Source organism: Pestalotiopsis fici, assembly GCF_000516985.1.
Source record: "Pestalotiopsis fici W106-1 unplaced genomic scaffold PFICI_Scf_4, whole genome shotgun sequence".
In the NCBI taxonomy this organism is placed as follows: domain Eukaryota; kingdom Fungi; phylum Ascomycota; class Sordariomycetes; order Amphisphaeriales; family Sporocadaceae; genus Pestalotiopsis; species Pestalotiopsis fici.
The window spans coordinates 1,183,988-1,205,342 of record NW_006917094.1 but is presented as its reverse complement, the minus strand read 5'-3'; the positions used below and the strand labels follow the sequence as shown (position 1 = coordinate 1,205,342).

The following is a 21,355-nucleotide window of genomic DNA, read 5'->3' as shown; positions in this document are numbered from 1 at the left end:
CTCTGAAAGTATGGGAAAAGCCCATTCACTAATTCCTCTTCCTACATATTTTTATATAGACTGATAGCGTTGCTGTTGGTATAAGTCGTTTGCCCACCATGGCGTCGCAAGATCATAAAGTACCGTCGAGCGTCACAGATGAGGAAAGGGAAGCAATCAAACCTGGGCAGCAGGACGATGTTGCTGCAGCATATACGGGATACTTTTCGGAAAATGAGCCCTACTCGCGGAAAGAGGAAGCTTCACTGCGGTGGAAACTCGACAGGAGACTAATTCCGATTCTCTGGTTCAACATTATCCTCGGCGCTGTCGACAAGGTTGCTACTTCGACCGGTGCCCTCTATGGCATGAGGGAGGATACCGATTCCACGGGGGATCGATACGCTTGGGTCGGCAGCGCCTTTTATTTTGGTTATTTATTCTGGTGTTTCCCTGCTGCCTCTTTATGTAAGTGTTTGGTTGCTTGGCGAGAATTATAGCGGCTCAAAGAATTGTGATCATCACGGACATGGACTTTTACTGACTCCGAGTAGTGCAAAAGCTACCCATAGCCAAACTCATGTCTGGTGTGATTTTCTGTAAGTACCTGGGCAGAAACATCCTTGGACCATATTCTAATACTTGGACAGTATGGGGAATCATTCTCATCGCCACGGCGTACAGTCGAAGTTTTCCAGCGATTATCACACTCCGAGTCCTCTTGGGTGTCCTCGAAGCCCCAATCATCCCCGGAGGCTACTTGATGCTGACAATGTGGTATACAAGAAAGTAAGTATCATATTGTGAACAATCAAAAAGCTTTCTTTATTGAGACTCTTCCAGTGAGCAAGCTCTCCGATCGGGTCTCATGTATACAAACCTCTCAGTCTTCCTCTCCGGGCCTATTGGATACGGGTAAGTCTTTCCTCGCCCATCAATTCACCAAGACTGAGAGCACTAAGAACAACAAAAGCGTCGGTGCCATTACCGGGGGCAGCCAGTGGCGCTGGTACTTTATCATCTTTGGCTCCATCTCGCTGGTGTGGTCCATTGTGCTCGGCATCTTCCTCCCCGACAACCTGGCTCGAGCCAAGTTTGTTACAGAGCGCGAAAAGGCCATCACGGTGGAGCGGCTCCGGGCAAACCAGGCCGGTATCGAAAACAAGACGTTCAAGAAGGAGCAGGTGATTGAGGCTTTTACCGACCCGAAAACGTGGTTGATGTTTGCCTTCAACATCTTCTGTAGTATTCCCAACGGTGCCCTGACTAGTATGTTTAAGCATTCATGTGATACCGACGGACTGTATTCAGTATTGACCTATTCCCACTCTTTTAGATTTCCAAAGCATCATTATCAAGGGTCTTGGCTTTAGCTCACGCCGGGCCCTCCTCCTAGCCATGGTCGAAGGCGTCGTCGCCACCATTTCCGCGTATCTCTGCAACGGCGGTGTCTGGTACCTGACGCGAAAATGGCCCAAATTACAATGCCGCGTGCCCATCATCATCTTGGGCGAACTTGTTGGCATGATTGCCTCCATCTTCTTGTACACCCTGCCGATTACTGCCATTGGGGGCCGCCTGGCCGCTCTGTGGATGGCCAAATTCTTCCTCGGGCCTTATATCGTCATGTTGGCACTCAACGTGACAAACATTGCTGGTCACACGAAAAAGGTGACCGTGCAAGCAATCGTTTTCATTGCTTACTGCAGTAAGTTACTTCGTCCTTCTCCAAGACCGGACCGGATTCTGCTGACAACTCGCGATCAGTATCCAATATCGTAGCGCCACACTTCTTCAAGGATGATCAAGCTCCGCTATACCCCCTTGGGACCGGTGCCATCTTGGGAAGCTATGTCCTTTCCATCATTACCATCGCCATGTATGCGGGGTACTGTTACTGGGAGAATTGCCGGCGTGATCGAATTGATGCCACGGCTGGGGAACGCGTACACGAAGACACGGACTTCAAGGATTTGACTGATCGTCAAAATATCCACTTTAGATATGTTTGGTAGAATCTTGTGAACGACGAAGGACCCCACGGAGATTATTTTCAAGTAGAAAGGCTAGTGAAAAACATGTCGATCATAAACCTGACTTGGATTGCAACAAGTCCGACCCTTGGCGTACAAATAAAAGTGTGAAAATCATTGATTTCTCAACCGTATTCAGACGACAAATGTAAAACAGTCAACAAGTTCAATATGCTCGAGATATTGTTCAAAGTCTTGTATTATAGTCTACATGGTTCATTCGACAGAAACCACCCTCTTTCGTGATATACGCTTTTAGGCTTTACCGCCAAACGATGCACTTCCAGCGCCAAGCTATTCATGAACAAGTCGTTAAATGGTGCCCAAACAGAGCCAACATCACAAAGACGAGGCAGTTCCCGATTCCTTCTATACCATGACGCTTTTTGTTTGTGCCTTGCATTTTTTTTTTCCACCCCGAACCTTTAGCCACCTTTTCTTCCAGCCAGCTTCCCCATGATATTCAGCTCAAAAGCCCTCTAGACTCTCTGATAGAATAGTAGGTAGGCGACCTTGTTATCTGCCTTGTTGTCCTTTATAGGTTTTGGTGCAGGTGCTGGCGGATTTGCGTTGCCATTGACGATGCTACTCCATTTCTTGGCACCGCCCGTGGGAGCGCTCACCTTGTTCCAGCCCTCATCATCAGCAGCATCATCGGCGATGCCTTCAAATCTGTTGCCTGAAGCACCCGCCGCAGGTGCTTTCTTGTCGTTGGACCAAGAGGACTTCTTGTCCTCCTCGGCACCACTCTCCGCCACGTCCTCACTACGAACCCGCCGGATGACAGTATCATCAATACGGATCCATTCTCGGCCATCTTGGCGACGAACGTCAACAGTGTAATGGCCACCGCTGGCGTTCTTTCCGTGATGGTATACGGCAGCGATCAACTTATATTTGGGTGTGCCACCAAACTCTTGAATCACAGCCGGGTGGCAGGAGCGCGCAATGATCTCCATGGGGATCTCGAGCTCCAAAGGATAGCCGACCTTTTTCCAGATCTTCATGGTTCCACCCTTTGCATCGAACTGAAAGCGCTTGAGGTGCAAAATGAGGACAGGAGGAAGTGTCTCAATGAAGACCTGCTTGTGAGCGACAGCAGTCGTGCCCTTGAGGGATTCAAAGTCGCCCGTGAGGTTTTCAATTCTTGTAATGTTCCTAAGCGCGTCGACGATGTTTCGCACTTGAGGTGAGTCAATGTCCAGCTGGAGTGGCTGGTATGGCTCGACCGTTACGGAAAGCTTCTTTTGTACCCTCAGCTCGGATCGGAGTTTACCACCAAAAATTGTAGTAATCGGCGAGTTCATGATCGGGTGACCAGAAGATCGCGTCTCCGCCGGTCGCTGTTTGGGTCCAACCTCGTGCCAAGTGTTGTTATTGGCTTCGGTTGGCGTGTTAGTATTGGGGTTTGTGGCAGATGACCCGGTTGCAGATGTCTCTGGCAGGCGGCTCAGCACACTTGCGCATTCATCGTGAAGCGCCTCGAGTAGGAAACCAAGAAACTCTTCGGCATCTTGCTGATGACCGCGCTAAAGTCGTGTTAGTCTTTCTTCATGTGTTTCGCAACAGGAATCTAAGCACTTACTCTCATGCTCGCAAACCGCGGCAGCTTCCGGATAGCTTCGTAAACAAACTCAGGTGTAAAGGGCTCGCCATATTGTTCTAGCTCTTCGTTTTTCAACCTTCGCCGCAATTGGTCCACAGATGTGGCGGAGTCAATGACTTTATACTCACGCATGAACATTATCCTAGTCTAGCATTAGAGACGACTTCGAAAAATGTGCAGACATGTGGCAACTCACATGGCATCAATTAGGGGCGTTTCACTGTTGAAACTGTGGGCAGCCTTCTTGCTGACCTGATCCAAAAAATCGTAAAAAGGTATGCAGAAAATCAAAACTTGTAGCACCTATTTCATCTCATCAGTACATGATGCGACATCTCAAAGTGGTGCGGAAAACATACCGAATTCATATAACACATATTGCCCGTATTAATTAGACCTCTGGGCTCCAGAAATGGAATTTTGGCTCCGTTGTTCACTTTGAAGTCTCTAATAGCCTCAGCCTGTGAACTGGCATTGGACTTGGCAAATCCTGCGACAGTTGCAGCACTGGCAGAAGCGCCCTCAGCAGTCTTGGCGCCATTGACGTCAGATGTTGCGGCGCGTGCTGGTGCGGCAGCAGTTGGGCTTGGGGCGAACATTGCGGCCCATGACTTGTGTGCCACCTTCACCGGCGCAGGAGTTGGCTCAGGTTTGGTCTCCGGCGATGCGTCCGCAGCTACATTGTCGGCTGCAGGGCTTGCCACCTGCTCGGAAGACACTGACTCCTTGACTTGTTCTCCTCCAGACTTTTCAATACCCGCAGCCGCTTTCGTTTCTTTGGGACTACCCTTTGGCAGTACAGGAACAATGGGCACTGCTGGTACTGCAGTCGCAGTCTTGGAAGATGACTTGGCAGTCTGCGTGGGAGTGACACTCGCTACAGTTGACGTCTGCGTGGTATGAACCGAGGCCGGTGTCGTAGGAGAGGTGGACTGTGCGCTTTCTGAAGGCAAGTCCTGGGTAGACGGCGTTTCTGGTCGCTCTGCAGATACCGCTGAAGGAGTAGCAGCATCTTCTGCAGGAGTTGGCTGTGTAGGCGTGGCCGATACCGCGGGCGCTGCTTGCTGGTTGGATGGCAACTCTACACCACCTTTGACAGAAGACACAATCTTTCTCCTTCGCCGCGATTTGGCCGCTCTGGTAGGGAATGGGGAATCAGGATCGGAAAGCCACGGTAGCTGTTAAGCGAAAGGGTCAGCAGGAATTGATCAGTGAGCAGTCGTATTCTTGACATACAGGATACTTGAAGGGTGCCTTGGCGGGCAGAACCTCGACCTCCTGCGGCGCTTGAGGAACGACGTCCTGGCTCTGCGGTGTAGTAGGTGTAACAGAAGCCTGGATAGCCTGCGAAGAGTGTGTCGAGGACGGTGTCTGGGGGACCGGCGCAGGCGGTGGAGGTTGTGCCATATGGTATGGGGGAGGCGGTGGAGTCGAGAGAGCTGGCGACTGCTGCTGAGGGGGGCGCGAGTAGGGCTGGGGAGGATGCGCCATGCTTGAAGATACGATTGGAGGGTATGCTTGATGGATCGCAGGGGGAGACCGTGCAGCATACGGGTTGTAATGCATGCCGTATGGAGCGCCGGGCATGCCAGCAGTCGGGTAGTGCGGCGGAGCCTGGGGATAGTAGGCATTGGCATATGGGTTCATATGGCTGTTCGGGTAGTACATGGGCTGGCTGTGGTTGTGATGAGTATACGAATGCTGCTGATGCGAATACTGCGGCCGCCGCCTTGGTCCATTGCCTGTATGTGGCCCCGGACCTGAACCCATATCTACCGGTCCTCTACCTCCACCCATTCCACCGACACCTCCTGGCATGGGCTGCCCAGCCGGCAGATGATGATTCATCTTGCCGGCTTGGGGTTCATGAAGCAGCGGCGAAGCTGACCACTGCTTCTGATATGCACTAGAAAGTAACGCGCTGTTGATAGCCTCGCTTGTTCAGTATAGCTTGGACACGAGGCAGTACTGCGCGGCAGCGGCGACGTCGGGATGGATGCGCACTCGTCGTCAAGGCGCCCAGAGAAGCCTTGTTCGTCGTTTGGGGATGAGTCGAGTAGTTGGAAACGACGAGGCGAGCGGCTATTGTGCTGCAAATGCTATGCAGACGGGTCTAGCCTCCGATTGCGCTTGCTTCCTCGGGGGCGGAGAGGGATATGGAGAGATAGAGAGAGGGAGAGAGAGGAAGAGAGAGCGCAGGCAAACACAGTGCTTATACCAGATGCCTGCGAGACAACAAGCAAGAAACGACCAGCCCTGAGTAGAAGAAGGAGCGTCAAGGGATAAAAGAACAGAACCCTTCAGCTTTAGATGATGCAAGCACGCGTCGAAGGGGACAGGCTTCGTCGAATTAAGGTGATGAGCGCGTGTCGTGTCCGCCGGTGAGGATGATGGAGTCAGGCAGAGAGAGGTCCCAAAATACAATGGATGCGCCTTTCCTGGGATTTCTAAAGTTTTCGGGTCTCTCAGCAAACTCGCCAAGGTCTTAGGCTCATTTTTTTTCGGCTTGCCAGCGAGTGAGCAAGCACCTAGCGGCTAATAATAATAGACGCCCGGACCACATACCGGCGTGTACGCAAACTCCCAAGCTCCGAGTCTTAGTAACAGCTCTGGTGGAGAATATTATTGTTCCTTTTTTTTTTTTTTTTTTTTTTTTTTAAATATAAATATGAATTCTTGTTCTTTGGCAATGCAATCAGATCTTCAATTATGCCTCGTCGACTCTTTCATCTTCTTTGTTTACCTGTGCCCGCATGTGTCTGGACGGGCAGTGTCTATATAAAATCTCAGTACTGTTCGGTGGTACCGTAAAGCCACGGCTTTGTGTACTACCTCAGTGCCGGTAGTCGGATACATTTGATATGCATCGTGACGGGCGGGGCTTAGAGCCACGTGATACATGTGCATACAACCGTTTGTAGAACGTTTTTACAGCTTCCAGAACTCACCCTGTCTGTCTCAAAGCTTGTTGTTAGACATGTATCACAGCTTCCGGATTGTAAATGTGTAGAGGTCTCAACTTGCTAGTGCGTACGTTACTCTGAAGCAATGCGTAGTGATACCTCCCATTATCATACAGTCATTCCTCAACAACGAGCCATTTGTGGCTGCTGAGAAGGCAGCTGTCTCATTATGGTTCTTCATCTCTAAACAGGTATTTCCCCTTCTTCAATGCCTCGTTATGCCGTCTTTGAACCTCTTCCAACTCCAGTCGCTTGGCTTTTTCACGGTCTTCTGCTTCTTCCTGTGTACTAGGAAAACCAACCCGATCCCATCCCGGCGGCTCTTGCATGGCACTATGACGTTCGCGGTGTCTGCCATACTTTTGTGATATCTCTCGGATTTTGGTATCCACCCACAGCTTCTCCATCTCTGCTTTCATCATTGAGCTCAGCTTCCAAGCGTCATCTCCCAGCTGCGCCTCCAAATCGTTCCTTACGTCGATGAACATGGTCTTTGCCAACTCGAGTTCTGCCAGTGGGCGGTAGAGCTTACCACAGCACTCTTCTTTGCTGCAACCTGGAAGCGCAGCACGATCCTTGCCACGGACGACTTCATTGTAGGCATAGTTATACCCTTCGTTATACTTCGGGTTGAGTTTGAAATCTGCCCGATTCAGACTTTCGACAGGGCGATCACGCAAAGGGACCTCCTCTCTTCTGGGCCATGGTTTTTTAAACCCCGGAGGAAGCTTCCTGTTTTTGCCAGCTGGTGGAGTTTCCTTGTTGCTGACCGTGGGGGTCTTTGGGGATTCGCTGTTTGGTAATTGCCATTCGCTAGGTAGTTTCCGCTTTTTTCTCTTTTCAAAGGGTTCCTCAGGAAAAGTGGTTGCCTCTCTTAGTGGCGAGGCACTCCATGGCCATGGGATGTGAATAGCTTCCTTCTCTGGTGGGGCCGGATTGTTTAGCAGTCCAGCAAGGCGACCAGCCTTGACTTCTGGCCTATCAGCCGTAGAACATGCGGCCATAATGGCATTACCATCCTCGGCTAGACTTGCTATGCCTTCGCGCAAGGAGGATCTCAGGATTGCTTTTCGCACCGGCTTTGGCATGGCAAGGCTAGGTCTTGGGTGATTGTACGGGAGCAGAGCAGAAGACCTCTCCATTAGTCTATGATTGTGATTTGCTTCTGTTGTTGGTCCATTCGGCAAGGCAGGCTCCTGACGCTGGACCACGCCGTCATGCTGCGGGACATCCGCCGTCTCAGAAACTGCTGACGCGACAGCAGGTATGATCGTCGGCGACGGGGAGCGAAAATGTCTACTCTTTCTTGGCGTCACCACCCTATCGTCGGCATTATCGAAATCAACGCTGTCATGGGCCATGAATCGACATTGCTCACTAGTCACGACGGGGTCAGAGCCTTCTTCTAATTTAATTCGCGTGGTAGCTGGCGTCCGGGTAGATGGTTGGTCGGCGTGACGTCTCTTGCGCACACATCGTTCGGAAACAACGACGGGTGTGTCCGAAGAAGGCTCCTTGCTCGGAGTCTGGTCAGCTAAAGTAACAGCTGCAGCGTCCTTGGCAGTCGGGAGTGGCGGTAAAGATGGTGTCCGCTCCAATATATGCATCCTGTTAAACGGCAATGGCTCGCGGTTGGTGCCGCCTCTTGACACAATGGGTAAGAGGTTGGGCGAGCTTGTTTCTGCTTGGTTGTGCACCTCATCTGCGGCTGGGGAAGTCTCGGACGTGAAGGAAGTATCGGTATGAGCATCAGCGGGGGTCATTGAAGCCAAGCGGGCTTTCAACCTTTCGATCTTCTGCTTTCGCGCATTACTCTGAGCCTCGAGCGTCTTGGCGTACTGCACCCACTTTTCACAAGCTTGGTTTTTCTCGCGAAACTGTTTCTGAAGAGTCTCATTCGCTTCCAGGGTAATGGAGACCTGGCCACGAAGTTTGTGATTTTTCTCCTCCAGCTTGCCATACTCGGCGACGAGCTCATCGTGGCCAAGGCTGCCGACATTCGGGTGACCACCATGCTTGATCGAACTTCCGAGAATCCGCAACTGGTTTACTGACTTAGGGGCCAAAGGCGTCCTCGGCTCGGATTGGCTTTGAAGAAGTCCATGGTCGTCTCCATGTTGCTGCCGCTGCTGCTGCTTCTGGTTGGTCCGTTTGAGCTGCTCCAACTCTTCCCGCAAGGCTTTATTTTTCTGCTCGAGCCACTCGACCTGCGCAACGCGAGCTTTCAGGATTTTGATTTCGCCATCCAGACCTGCAACTCTCACATTTTCCGCGTGGCAAGCTGTAAATTGATGAATAAGGGGAACGAATGGAGTCTGGGCTTGAGGTACAACTCACCACTCCGATAGTCGCTGTCGATCCGATTCCATGCCTCCCCGAGCGCGTCAAAAAGCGCAGACCTCCCGCTCTCCTGTAGCCAATTCTCCATGATCTCAAAGCAAGTTCATCATGATCCCAGACTGGTGATATGTTGCGGCAATGTCAAAAATCGTAAATGTGAAGCTGAGACGCGTCTCCTAAGCTGAGCGCGAAGGAAAGTGGGGCAATCGTCTAATTGGTCAATCCAGCCGCCCCAAACGTGTTGCTAGTGCCGTCATAGCTTAGCAATCAGGCAGCAGAGCAGCTGCCTGCAATTGATATGAATGGTTGAGGTATGGTTGGATGTCCTTGAACCAGGCAGGAATTCATGTAAACATCAATAGTAGGCATGATCAACGACGAGAATTAGAGCATTTCCCCTTTGTTCTCAGGTTATCAGCGAATAATTATTGATTCCCAGCGATCTTATCAAGGCTGAATTGGAATAATCTGAACAACATCATCTGCCGGCAGCTGGCATTCCGACCACTACTGCAGGCCTAGCTTCGTGATGAATGGGTTGGCCTGCTTCTACCAGAAGCACTGAACCATACATGATGCACACGTGTTTTATGTTGCTTTTTCGATAGCTGCGCGCACACAAGATGTTAACGATAATGCAGTAAATGCGTGGCTAACTGATTAACCACAACGTCGTATCCTCTTATCCGGTATGTCATATATGTTCTTGAAGATATCGGAATGCTGTCGCCGATGGAGCTACGTATCATGTGGACAAAACCTACACCTGAGGTAGGTAGGCGATTTGCACAATCGCAAAAGTTCTGTGGCACAAAAGCCAATCCCCCAAGAAGATTGCTATACTTTTAATTCAGGACGATAGCTTTCACCTACCTCGTGCACATGGAACAAATTACAGCTCCTTCAATATTTGGCTACCTTTCTCACTTCTGCAAATGAGACAGAAAGACGATACGCAAGAGCATACATATGCCGGGCCACAGCATAATCGGGCGATAAATGCCAGGGTAGGGGGAAATAAATCGCCAACAAACGTTGGCGCAACTTCCAAATCTTCGGATCGCGGCCGTTGCTAGCGTGAACCCAAAAAAAAAAAAAAAAACCAGCGTTTGGTGAGGCCAAAATTCTCAATCGGCAGGCGTTGGAGTAGGTACATAATGTAGGTAGGAAATGTGCGCAATGTACATGTCACAGAGCACTTATGTACGTAGTAGGCTTATGCAACGTGCTGGTAACAGATAATCATGGTGAGATTCCTCATGGGAGCTGCTTCTAGTCCCAACTGTATTTGTATTTATAATCGCTCTTGGCTGCCTGACCTGCTCCCACCTTACCTTAGTGGATTGAGCTCGTGACCAATGAAGGCAATAGCACGAATTATCAATCCAAACAGCCTCCTCACTGGCATTCATCATCATGATTTTGACCAGTCTCAAATATCGCGACAAACGCAGCACATATCCGGAACTTGTGACAGGGCTGATTTTAGACGCACGTGCCGCACATCAGAAGCGGGAGATTTCCAAAGAAATACCATGATCTGATTCGACAATTGATGGACCCAGGCTGATCGATACCTTGAACTGTGACATGGGAAACCTGCGGTAATGCCCACAATTTGCCTCTTACCCCAATCAATTCCGGTACCTTAGGCTGTGGCCCGCAATCGAAGGTAGGGGGGTCGGGAGGGCGAAAAAAAAAAATTCAATTGGAGGGAAGTGAACAACCAGCTGGGGGACACCAGCCAGAGTCTGGACCAGGAAGAAGAAAAAAAAAATAACAGCAACAAAAATACAAAAATAAAAAAAATTCATTCCCACATACCGCCTCTTTTGCCAGACCAAACCAAAACTCTGTTGTGGGACGCGTTGGCAATTCTTTTCCATCTCAACACTCTCTTTCTTTCGCCGCATCAAAAACCCGAAAACCCTCGATCTTGGATTTGTCCCACTACTGGTACATATTCCATCTTCGCCTTTCTTTCCGCCACAAAAACTTGACAACCTTTGCGGCCACCTGCTACTGAGAACCCTTCAGTCGCCCATTCGCATCTATCCATCTCTTGATAAAGTAAGTCCAAGTCCGCCCAAGCCACCCACACATCCATTCAAATCTTTCCGCCCTCCTCCAAAACACAAACCCCTCCAAAAAAAAACAGCAACCCCACATCCCACCATGGCCACGGCGCAGGTACAGACAGCCATAACCCCACCATCGACGACGACTTCAAACGGCCAACTCTGCGCCGACCTGGTCTGTCCATGTCGTATACCTATTGCGTGCTTGCGCGCGACCAGAGCTAAACCCACGCCGTGATCTGCTCTGTTCTTTGAGTGTCTTGTATCCATCACTGCGCCTGCGCCTGCTCATTACACTCGATTGGGGCAAAATGAGCAAAACGGTCCCTGTCGTCGTCGTCATGACGTGTGAGGGAAAGAATTCGAGCTGACTTTCTCACCTTTCAAAGCTTCCAAGTTTACTACTCCAAACATCATAATGGATAGCTTCCAGCAGAACACCGGCAGAGCCTGCTTCACCTGTAAGTTTTATTGTCATCATCATCGTCGCATTTGTCTGTACGGGTTTGTCGGATTCAATTACTAATCCTATGCATCTAGGCGGCCAGACCACTCACCAGGCCCGTGACTGCCCCCAGCGTGGTGCTGCCAAGTGGTAAGTGATTTTCCCAAGCAGCCAGCCAGCCAGCCCCATGAGCTGCAAAAAAACATGGCGAGATTCTTTTTATTCTAACTCAGTGACAGCTACAACTGCGGCAACGAGGGCCACATGTCCCGTGACTGCCCCGAGGGTCCCAAGGACAACAAGGCCTGCTACCGTTGCGGCCAGTCTGGTCACATCAGCCGTGACTGCCCCAGCGGCGGTGCTGCCGGTGGTGGCCAGGGCGGTTCGTCCGAGTGCTACAAGGTAAGTTCGCATGCCAACTCATCATCCTGATAAACGCAGAAGCATGGCATGCTAACTCCCGTGATCTCATCAGTGCGGTAAGGTCGGTCACATCGCTCGCAACTGCCCTGAGGCTGGTGGCTACTCTGGTGGTGGTGGTGGCGGCGGCTACGGCGGTGGCTACGGCGGCGGCCAGGGTGGCCAGGGCCGCACTTGCTACTCGTGCGGTGGCTACGGCCACATGTCCCGTAAGTCTTTTTCTTGCTCCGTCGTGGGAAATGTTCTCTGTTGCTGACTTAAAAATCTTAGGCGACTGCATCCAGGGCTCCAAGTGCTACAACTGCGGCCAGACTGGTCACTTCTCCCGTGACTGCCCCAAGGAGTCCACCGGTGGCGAGAAGATGTGCTACAAGTGCCAGCAGACTGGCCACATCCAGAGCCAGTGCCCCAACTAGTGCTAGGCATTTTCGGCCTCTCACCAGTACCTGACACGAACAAAAAAAAAAAGGAGGGTTTGATTTCAAGGGATCGTGACGACACAACTTTTCCACGTTTTGAGGACGAAAACGACGACCACTTTTCAACAATTCTTGTTTCTTTCTCTTTTTCTTTTGTCTTTCCGAAATGACCCCATACGATCGCATGGCGTTATTGCACACCAAAAAATCTTTTACGAACGGAAAAAAAGCTCTTGGGAGTTACAATGGTCTTTCGGCTGGCTTTTTCGCATGGATACCAATTCCCCCCCAAAATCCAACGGTTCTCTTCTAGCATTGTCTGGATTCCTAGGAATGAGGCATGATGACGAAATGTTGCGCGCAAAGCCGGCTGCTTGCCGCCGACGAAACGAGTTCATAGTAAGGGCGGCCATTTAGTTACTACTTTCGTAACTAGGTAGTGTAAGCTGAATCAGTGACCTGAAGATGAAGAAAAGATTTCTTGTCTATTTTCCGTGGTACAAACAACCCTGTGATGTGAACAGAAATTGCAGTCATCGTCGTCCTTCATTCTAGTGACTTGAACGTCCAGCTCCAATGATGTCAACATGGTCTGGTCATCTAGACCTGAGTTCAGAGGCCTGAGCATTACCCTTCTGCGACACTATTGATATGTGTGATAGGAGACAAGGAGACAAAAGAGAGGCTCGTCAATATTGAATGGTATCAATTTGTGGCGTCAGACGCCTTCCTTTAAAAGAATCACTCGCTTCGCTATCTAGTCCAAAATGAGGACAAATCTATAGACACACTCCCAAACTCCCGATAGAATCAAAGAAAAGAGCAAAAAAACGACAAAAAAACCCTAGACTCCTGTAATCTATTCCCCTGGGTCTCAGTGTACCTGGATTTGCTGGATTACTCCTTCTTAGGCCTAGAAAGGAGTTGTGAAAGGATAAAATGGCTGATGTCCTCGTCCTGCCAGTATGACATGTGTGATGCAATGGTGTTGATAGGGTTAAAGTCAAGGGCGCTCCTGTCAGATAAATTAGCAATATGTCCACAGTATGAGCGTGATAAAATCAGAAAAGAGAATGGACTTACTCCTGGATGCTGTAATCCACCCTGCCATTTCGGTTCAGTGCGCGGACCTTGAGCTCCTCCCTCCTAAGCTTCTGAGCCTTGAGCTCCTGCTCCTTCCACTCGTCACCCAGTACTTTGTGAGCCTCATCGGCGCGGCTCATGGCCTCGACGCGCTTCTTTTGGAACTGACTGAAGAGCGTCTCCATGTCGTCGTCAATCAGCGTCACGCTGTCACTCTCCTCCTGGCCAAGGGTTGGCACATTCGTGCTAGTGGTTGTGCGCTTTGCCAACGCCTTCTTGCGCGCCTCGGTCTGCTTCTGTTGCGCAGTGGTGTCCGAGATGACGGCACCACCCTTACCGCCGGCACCAATCACGGCATTAGAACTGCCATTGTTCCCAGCCTGTGAGGTGCCCGAACCATTTCCAGCAGCCTGTTGTTGTTGCTGGGACTGAAAGTTTGCCACGTCATCATTGCTCAGCCCAAGAGATCTGTTAAGCAATGATGATGTGATACTGCCAGATATACTGGACCAAAGACCAGAGACGGACTGGCCAACCTTCATTCCGATACCTGACAAACCTTGAACCTGAGCATCAAAAATACCCTTTTTCGTATATGGCAGCAGCTGAGGCTTGAGTGTCGACATTGCAGGAGAAATCAATGGTTCCATGCGGTAGGCAATGGGATCCGACGGGTGAAATATGTTGAACATTTGCGCAACCTTGGGTGATGACACAGAGAATGGGTGACCTGTTATAGGGGACAGGCGCTCGGTTGGATCTGCCATATTGAAGGGATCGTCCAAAAAGTCGGGCTCAAGCGGGCTTTCTGAAGGCTTTGCATTGGGCGAGCGCCGAGCTGCCATGGTCCGTCCCTTGAGCATCTGAAAGAGGCCCACGGGTGAGCCAAGACAATAGAAGTCGTCCGCGTCAAAGTCAAAGGCGAGATCTTGGGTCTCTTCGCGTGCCCGATTGGCCCGATCATTAGACGAGGGCCAGATCCGGAGCGGGTTGCGCAACTGCTGTTCGTGCTTGGCGGCATCCCTTTGGCGGCACAAGATATCAAACATGATGGCGCTACCAAGTGAATGGCCCATGATGTGGACCTTGCCCTTGAATTCTGGATTGCGCTCCTTGAAGAGCTTGTATATCCTGTTGGATTCCAGAAGAACGATATCCGAGATCTGCTTCCTATATGCAGATTGATATAAAAGGACATCCAGAGCAAGATCACTAATCAGAGACCGGGCAAACGCGATTCCCTCGATAGTAATGTCTTCAAGAGAAGGGTATTCGTCCTCTTCATCGAATGCCATGCCTATATCATGTTCTGCCTTCTTCTCTCGACGTTTGGGAAAGTCTAGCAAGTGCCTCCAACACACGGGCAGAACTTGAACCTTGCAGTTGCCTGGGCCCCCCTCAATCTCAGAGTTCAAGGCGCGCAAGTCGTCTGAATGAGAGTAGACACCCTTTAAAGTTTTGCGAAGAACATTGACGTCATGGACAAAATTGATGCTGTCCATACGAAGACTGAGTTGTTGTCCGATGCCATGTGTTACGAGGATGAGGTGCTCAATATCACGTCCTTGAGTCTCGCCAGCTTGTGCATTGTAGTCGTCTTGTATTTCTTGCTCTTCTCGTTTCCTGATTTGCTCCTGTTGTGCCTCGGGATCATCGGCAGTCTCAATGTAGTTTGAAATCTGCCGTTGGAGCTGACTTTCCCGACTTGGGCGGCCCACAGCTTCCTCCTCGAGGTTTGTGGTTGACTCTGCGCGTGCCAGAGGTGGAGCAGATCTGCGTTTGAGCGCCTTGGATTCCTTGTCATCCTCTGTTTGTATTTGCTGGGGAAGTGCCGCAGTGGTTGGAGTGGTTGGGCGCTTCTCATCCTTGGTCTTTTTCGGTTCCGTGTAACCGCGGACGAGCTTCACGCCGCTCAGATATCCACCACCAGCGAACCTCTGATAGACTGAGGACGTAACCCATGACAAGACTCCGTCCGTAGAGAGCCATGCCGTTGTGGAGTCTTGGTAAGTCGCGATTGAGTTCATGTAGGCGCCGAACAACCGGTATGTCTGGGGTTGGTGCTGGGGTGCGCTGGTCGGGATAGGTTGAGTTTTCGAAATAGGCTCGGTTTGTGCCGTAGCTATTGGCTTGATACTCTCTCTCGAAGCTTTTGATCTCAAGCTATCTCTGGAGCCTTTTGGTGTTAGATTGGACTTGGCCCCAGAGCTGCTACGACTTCTCGTTTCCGGATACGTCCACGGCTTGACCTTGAGATATCCCTCTTCGAGCTGCGCGGCAAGGTTTTCTTCGCATGGGCGCAACGTCGACCCTTCCTGATAGAACCAAGTTCCTCTTTGCACATCATATATCGGGCCGAGCCAGTATACAGGAGCCAGCTCGCGCTGCTCAATGTCGACGTCGAATAGAAAGTCCTCATTGACGGGGACGCGAACCGCCTGGTGTTGACTGGTCGAATCCGAGTCAATGCTGGTATTGGTCTGGTCTTTGCTCGAACCGGTACGCCTTCTCAGAGAGTCTGATCGCATATGCCTAATGGCTGCCCCTCTGCCACGGTTGTCCTCCCACTCTTCCAGTAGTTTCTGGTACGCATTTTCAATGGCTTTTGAATCATTCTTCGAAAAGGGATTAAACTTCTTTGGCGCAGGGACCGGTTTAGCCGGTTCCTTCTCTTTCTTGCTCTTTGTATACTGCGGTTTTCGTTTCGGCACATCAACGGCGTGAAACCACTTGACGTGGAGCGGCGGACAGTCCGAGGGGTATTTCCTGAAGCTTTGGCCATATAGTGTGCTACTGGAGTGGTCGTCGGCCTTTTTGGTCGGCGCCGGTTTTGGCGGAGGCGGCATCTCTTTGTCCTTGGGCACCGGCGTCGTGCTCCGGTTGGAATTCCACGGGTTTATTGATTCGACCGCACTCGCAAAATATGACTTTTCCTGCTTCTTCTCGGCGGCATCCGTCTTCTTTCCTTCCGAACCACCGACCTCTTTGCTCGGAGGTGTAGACATTGGGACTCTACTGGGACGGCCGAGCGGCCATCCGAGAAGATCCTTGGGCGTGTTCCAAATACGACGGCGCAGGTGAGATGGGACGAGAATTCGGGCGTTGCAGGTCAGACTTGGTCGCGTGAGCAAAGCCGGAGAGAGCGCCAACGTGTCCGGTGTGATAGGAGGTAAGGACGTTATAAGTCGTTATTGGGAAGCTCGTACACCAACCACGTCGGTTCCACCGTCTGATTGAGTATTTGCGGAACTCGCAGAGTGGCTCGTTTCCAGTTAATCAAATGGTTGCGTCAGCGGATATGTGGGTGGACCAAGAACACAACGTCTGTGGTTGGACAACGGGTACTGCGACACCATGAACTTGTATCGAAGCCAGGTGGCCTCTACATAGTCATCTGTGGGAACGAGGCGTGCGAGTGCGCTGTCGGAGAGATGAGACGAAGAAGAGGTAGAAAAAGACAAGAGTAAAAGAGGCGCTTTGCGGGTGATCTATTCTGACAGGCACAAATGCGACAAGTATTTTAGCAGCCACATGGTTGACGGTTCACATGCCATTGGGTGCGCGCTCAACTGGGCAACAGTCAGTCAGTAGACATTCCAGAAGATCAACCCCACCAGAGCTTCGAAAGGCGGGACATTGAATGTACTGTGTAAGTAGGTACCTCTCTCTGTATAGGTAGCCCTGTAGACTACCTACGTACCCAATCTCTACACCATATGTAGGTAGTAAATAAATGGGCAGCTATGGGTAAAAGCTATGACGACGGTGAGGGCGCTAGAAGAGCGATACGGGAGACATGGACAGGGGATAACGTGGGGTATCCATCGAGGATAAGGGGCCCGGGGGCTTCGGAAGGTCCATTGACTCGCTTTGGTTCATGTACAAGAAAGTCCACTATTTAGCCTTAACAGTTGCCGTTCATCATGTCTCCTGCCGACATTGCCTCCTCTGTACCTGCACCTGCGGCTCTATCCGCTGCTTTGTAAGAAACCCGAGTCAATATTCATGATGATATAGAGAACTCAATTCCCAGACGCTTCATGGATGGCATGCATGCATGCGCCCAGATGCCAATCTGGAATAAGCATACTTGGTCCCATCGGCGTCGGTCACATGGCCCATTGCATAATCAAACTCACTTTGACTTCAGAGTTGGGCATTCATGATCATGCACTTCTCCAACTCAAGATGAGAAAGGACTCCTCCACATGGCTTTTGACCCCGAGACATTCGGATTCCTTTGACTTCAAAGCAATGTTGTTCCATCAGATCGACATATACGAAAAATGGATATTCTCGTATCTAGTATGAATATGAGGAGCCTAATGAGATACTATAGCGTGTCGCTGAACACCCAATTTCTTAATACGGGAATCCAGCTCCTCACACGAACTTGTTCTTACGTGACATTTTTATATCTCAGTGATGCACATCAACCCTGGTATTTGACGCAGAATCTATATGCAGTGTATAGCTTCTGGATTTCCATGGCATTAATTCATCTTGAAGTTGAGATTTGCAAATATGCTTAGTATCTCGCTTTTCTCTAACCTTAGGTAGTCTCTCTAGTCTTATACAAGTGGAATGGAACTAATACACAACTCTGTAGATTCCTGGATCCTCACTTACGCCAATGTTAGAGATCTACGTCTTGACCAGAACGCCTTAAAATACAGTGGTGAAAAGAGATCGCAGATATGCTGCTCACAAGACCCAATATTGATGGCTCGCATGTTCTTGCGTGTCTATGCGTCATGACAAGTGACATTACTTTGCTGACCTAGAAGATTTCCTCGATTCCCTGGAAGCCTCGCTCTCTAGTCTCCCAGTATCCATCCTTGCCCGTCTTCATCTTCCAAACCTCCTCGCCGCCGTCCTCCTCACCGGCGGCCTTGGAGAACCACTTGGCTTTGTATTGCTCTCCACGCTCTTCTAATTCTCTTCTCCGGGCTCTCTGCGCCTCTTCGAGCCTCACCTTCTCCTCCTCAGCTTCATCGAGTTTACCCTGCTCAGCGAGACGCTGGTCAGGACGCAATCTCGTATCAGTTACTGGTAGGCGTCCCTTCTCGATGGCCGTAATCTCGTTCAACGTGGCTGCAAATGCCGTCATACCATATGTATTTACGGCATTGGGAACCAAGTCCCCAACCTTCCAGATGTCATTGCCTTTGCGTGCCTTGCCGTTCTCAGTGACTTTCAGACTACCCGTCCAAGTGCCGGTCAATGCAAGTCCAGTCTGAGAGCCATCGCCACTGCTAATATCGGCCTGGACATCCTCGCCGCGGCCGCCAAACATGCCCTTGGCACGGAACTCGATCTGCGCTTTGGCACCGGTCGACTCATTTGTCACGGTCATATTGCCCACCGGCTCGACGTATTTCTCACCCATGACAACATTCCTCAAAAACATGGTTGGGTGTGACCACGAGTAGTGCTCATCCGTTCCATCTGGTAATCTCAATGCCACGCGGACCTTGCCCTCAGTGGTGATCTCTGCACTCTTACCCCAGAACTTTTGGCCGGGCGCAGGCGTCTGAGTGAAAGACCACAAGGCTGCATCCGCATGCATTGCCAGCCTGACGGGTCGGTGAGATACTTTTTCCACGATAAGTCTGAAACCTCCTGGCACCTCGCTGTCCGTCCTCAATAACTCGAACGTTTCACCCAGTAGCGGGTTGAACGGCTTGCGAATTGCGCGTTCCCGAGCCCTGTTCACGCTAAGTTGAGATACCGCAAAAGCAGTAACGTGCAGCAGCCGCTCGTTGGGCGATTTTTGTTGTGTTGCGATGTCTAGGAGCTGCGCATATTCCAACTGCTCGGCTGTACGCTGGAGGAGTGAGATAGGCTCGTTCGAAGAGACGGGCATACTGATTGTGCTAAAGTCTTTGCCCACGTTCTTCCTTGCAAATGCAATGAGAGATGGAGGCGGGACTGTTGCAGGAGGGATAGTCTTTCGACGCTCGACAGCAATACCCACAGGTAGAGGGTGCAATGACTTTGGTTTCGCCGGGAACAGCGCTGCTGCTCCCTCTGGATCAAGAGTGCCATCATCGTCAGCCTCTGAGGAAACGGAAGAGGACGAGTGTATCGATGCTTCATCCGCTTCGGATCCCTGCGAGTCTTCCTCGCCTTCGCGGTCAATGACCATGACCTGGTTTCTAGTGTCCGTGTCACCTGCTTCGGCATCAAAGAACTCATCTGTTGACGCAGTAGACTCGAAACTCATGCGGGATGCCACAGCGGAGCCGGGCGCCGGGGTACGTCGTCGCTTGCTCTTTGCAACTAGGGTGGTGAATTCCGAGACAACCGCGTCGAGATCATTGAGTAGTGAGGTACAGTGATCTTGGATATTCCGTTCTTCCTGCGCCGACTTGGAGTTGTCAGCTGCCGTAGATGCGGCACTAGGCGAAGGTACTGCCAGAGCAGACGATTGTACAGCTTGGAAAACTTGCGGACTCATCGGTGGCGCGCTAGATTTTCGCCTCCAGAAAGAACGCCTTTGATCTTGTTGGGGCTGCTGAAAGTAACCATCGCCGTCCTCACCATTGGGCGTTCCCCCCGGTGAGAGATATGAGCTTGTGGGACGGGCACTGCTCTGTCTCTTTGTAGAGATATCCTTGACAAGCCGTCTGAGGGCATCTCGAGAGCCTACGACACGGCTCACCAAGATCTCGACTTGCTCCCATTCACGAGCTTCTTCCTGGGGCGAGTACCCAGTGCGCATTGGCACTTGTGTGTTGACCTGTAGCGTATCGCTGCGCGCCACAACGCCCTCTGGAACTGGTTCTGACTCTAAGCCACGTGCGATCCGGCTGGCTTTCTCCAGTGCCTTTGCCCAATCGCTGAAGTCCTTGGCATTGGAAGCTCTCAGGTGCCACACTTCAGCCCCAGAGTCAATGGTGATTTCTCGTCGTCTCTCGTCCGCAGCGATGGCTGCAAGACTGAGTGGAATTGCACCCCTAAGCGCAGAAGAGTTGCGGTTATAGTAGTACGACAAGGTGCATGATGAGTAGTCGAGCGAAAAGAAGCGTCGCGCAAAGCCTTGGCCCTTCTTTCTCCGTCTCTTGAGCAGATTCCCGGTATGATACGCGGCCGAGGGCGCTACTCCTGCTTCACTTCGACCGGCGATAGATTGAGATCTATTCTTTCCATGGCTCTGGAGGCTGTCTACGGACTCGGATGCTGCGGCTCCGATGCGTGGGCTCGGCTTTCCGAGGCTCGTTTTGCTGGCTGCCGCAACTGGGTGGCCCGTTCCCAGGTTCGGGATATGGTGGGCAGTCTGTGGTGGTTGACCAGTCGGGAAAGTCAACAAAACAAAGGTGGCTGTCTTTCCCGTAGTCTTGGAAAACGTGTTGTCGAATATGAGCCCAAACATGCCCCCTTGACCAGGCGGTACGTCGTACGTCCCCATGGACACCTTGTCAGCCTCACACTTGCCATGCCACCGCATAAGTATGAAACCCTTGCTGCTCAACTGCTCCTGCGCGGTGCTGGAGTCCTTTTTAGAGAAGCCTCCACGGCCGGACTTGACATCCTTCCCACCGGCCTCGAGGTTTTCGAAGGTGTTGTTGAGTTCGTCAATGGCGGCCGAGGAGGCTAGATTGTTCGGACCGGAGCCGGGATGCTTTACGATGCCGAAGTTGATTGACTTCTTGTGAGGTTGCAAACTCCATGAGATAGTGTGACCTTCTTCGACTTTGACCCATCGCACAATGTAGGACTAGATTCGGGGAAGTCCAAGTCAGTATACGACATTCTTAAATGCAGCTACATGAGGCAGACGTAGAACACAGAACCCATGGAACCAGCCTGCCAGCACTAGGCAGGAAGCTCGTGTACACGCACCTTGCTATGGATCTCGAGTTGTTCTATGCCCGCCATGCTGAAGTCGATTGCCTTGATGGGGGCATGTGACGTGTGAATGTCGTAGCTTCGAGAAGCTGCAGATGGTTGTCTGTTGCAGGTGGAAAACACTGGCTAAAGAGGCAG

General features: G+C 51.1%; 6 protein-coding genes across 6 annotated transcripts; 2 read left to right on the top strand and 4 right to left on the bottom strand.

The window, feature by feature from the left end:
• Positions 1-98: 98 nt before the first annotated feature.
• On the top strand, positions 99-1,994 carry PFICI_06341 (uncharacterized protein; the record flags this gene model as incomplete). Its single annotated transcript, XM_007834922.1, has 7 exons — positions 99-447; positions 534-578; positions 630-768; positions 823-894; positions 953-1,248; positions 1,316-1,687; positions 1,747-1,994. 7 exons carry the CDS (start codon positions 99-101, stop codon positions 1,992-1,994), a joined length of 1,521 nt encoding a protein of 506 aa, XP_007833113.1.
• Positions 1,995-2,491: 497 nt separating this feature from the next.
• PFICI_06340 (uncharacterized protein) lies at positions 2,492-5,466 on the bottom strand (the record flags this gene model as incomplete). Its single annotated transcript, XM_007834921.1, has 5 exons — positions 2,492-3,541; positions 3,598-3,760; positions 3,815-3,921; positions 3,978-4,796; positions 4,855-5,466. The coding sequence occupies 5 exons, from the start codon at positions 5,464-5,466 to the stop codon at positions 2,492-2,494; spliced, it is 2,751 nt and encodes a 916-aa protein (XP_007833112.1).
• Positions 5,467-6,748: 1,282 nt separating this feature from the next.
• PFICI_06339 (uncharacterized protein) lies at positions 6,749-9,009 on the bottom strand (the record flags this gene model as incomplete). The annotated part of the gene is made up of 2 exons (XM_007834920.1): positions 6,749-8,862; positions 8,919-9,009. 2 exons carry the CDS (start codon positions 9,007-9,009, stop codon positions 6,749-6,751), a joined length of 2,205 nt encoding a protein of 734 aa, XP_007833111.1.
• A 2,408-nt stretch (positions 9,010-11,417) lies between these two features.
• Positions 11,418-12,280, top strand: PFICI_06338 (uncharacterized protein; the record flags this gene model as incomplete). Its single annotated transcript, XM_007834919.1, has 5 exons — positions 11,418-11,460; positions 11,540-11,594; positions 11,684-11,846; positions 11,920-12,073; positions 12,135-12,280. 5 exons carry the CDS (start codon positions 11,418-11,420, stop codon positions 12,278-12,280), a joined length of 561 nt encoding a protein of 186 aa, XP_007833110.1.
• Positions 12,281-13,180: 900 nt separating this feature from the next.
• Positions 13,181-16,371, bottom strand: PFICI_06337 (uncharacterized protein; the record flags this gene model as incomplete). The annotated part of the gene is made up of 2 exons (XM_007834918.1): positions 13,181-13,298; positions 13,367-16,371. 2 exons carry the CDS (start codon positions 16,369-16,371, stop codon positions 13,181-13,183), a joined length of 3,123 nt encoding a protein of 1,040 aa, XP_007833109.1.
• Positions 16,372-18,146: 1,775 nt separating this feature from the next.
• Positions 18,147-21,247, bottom strand: PFICI_06336 (uncharacterized protein; the record flags this gene model as incomplete). The annotated part of the gene is made up of 2 exons (XM_007834917.1): positions 18,147-21,086; positions 21,212-21,247. 2 exons carry the CDS (start codon positions 21,245-21,247, stop codon positions 18,147-18,149), a joined length of 2,976 nt encoding a protein of 991 aa, XP_007833108.1.
• Between the last annotated feature and the right edge of the window lie 108 nt (positions 21,248-21,355).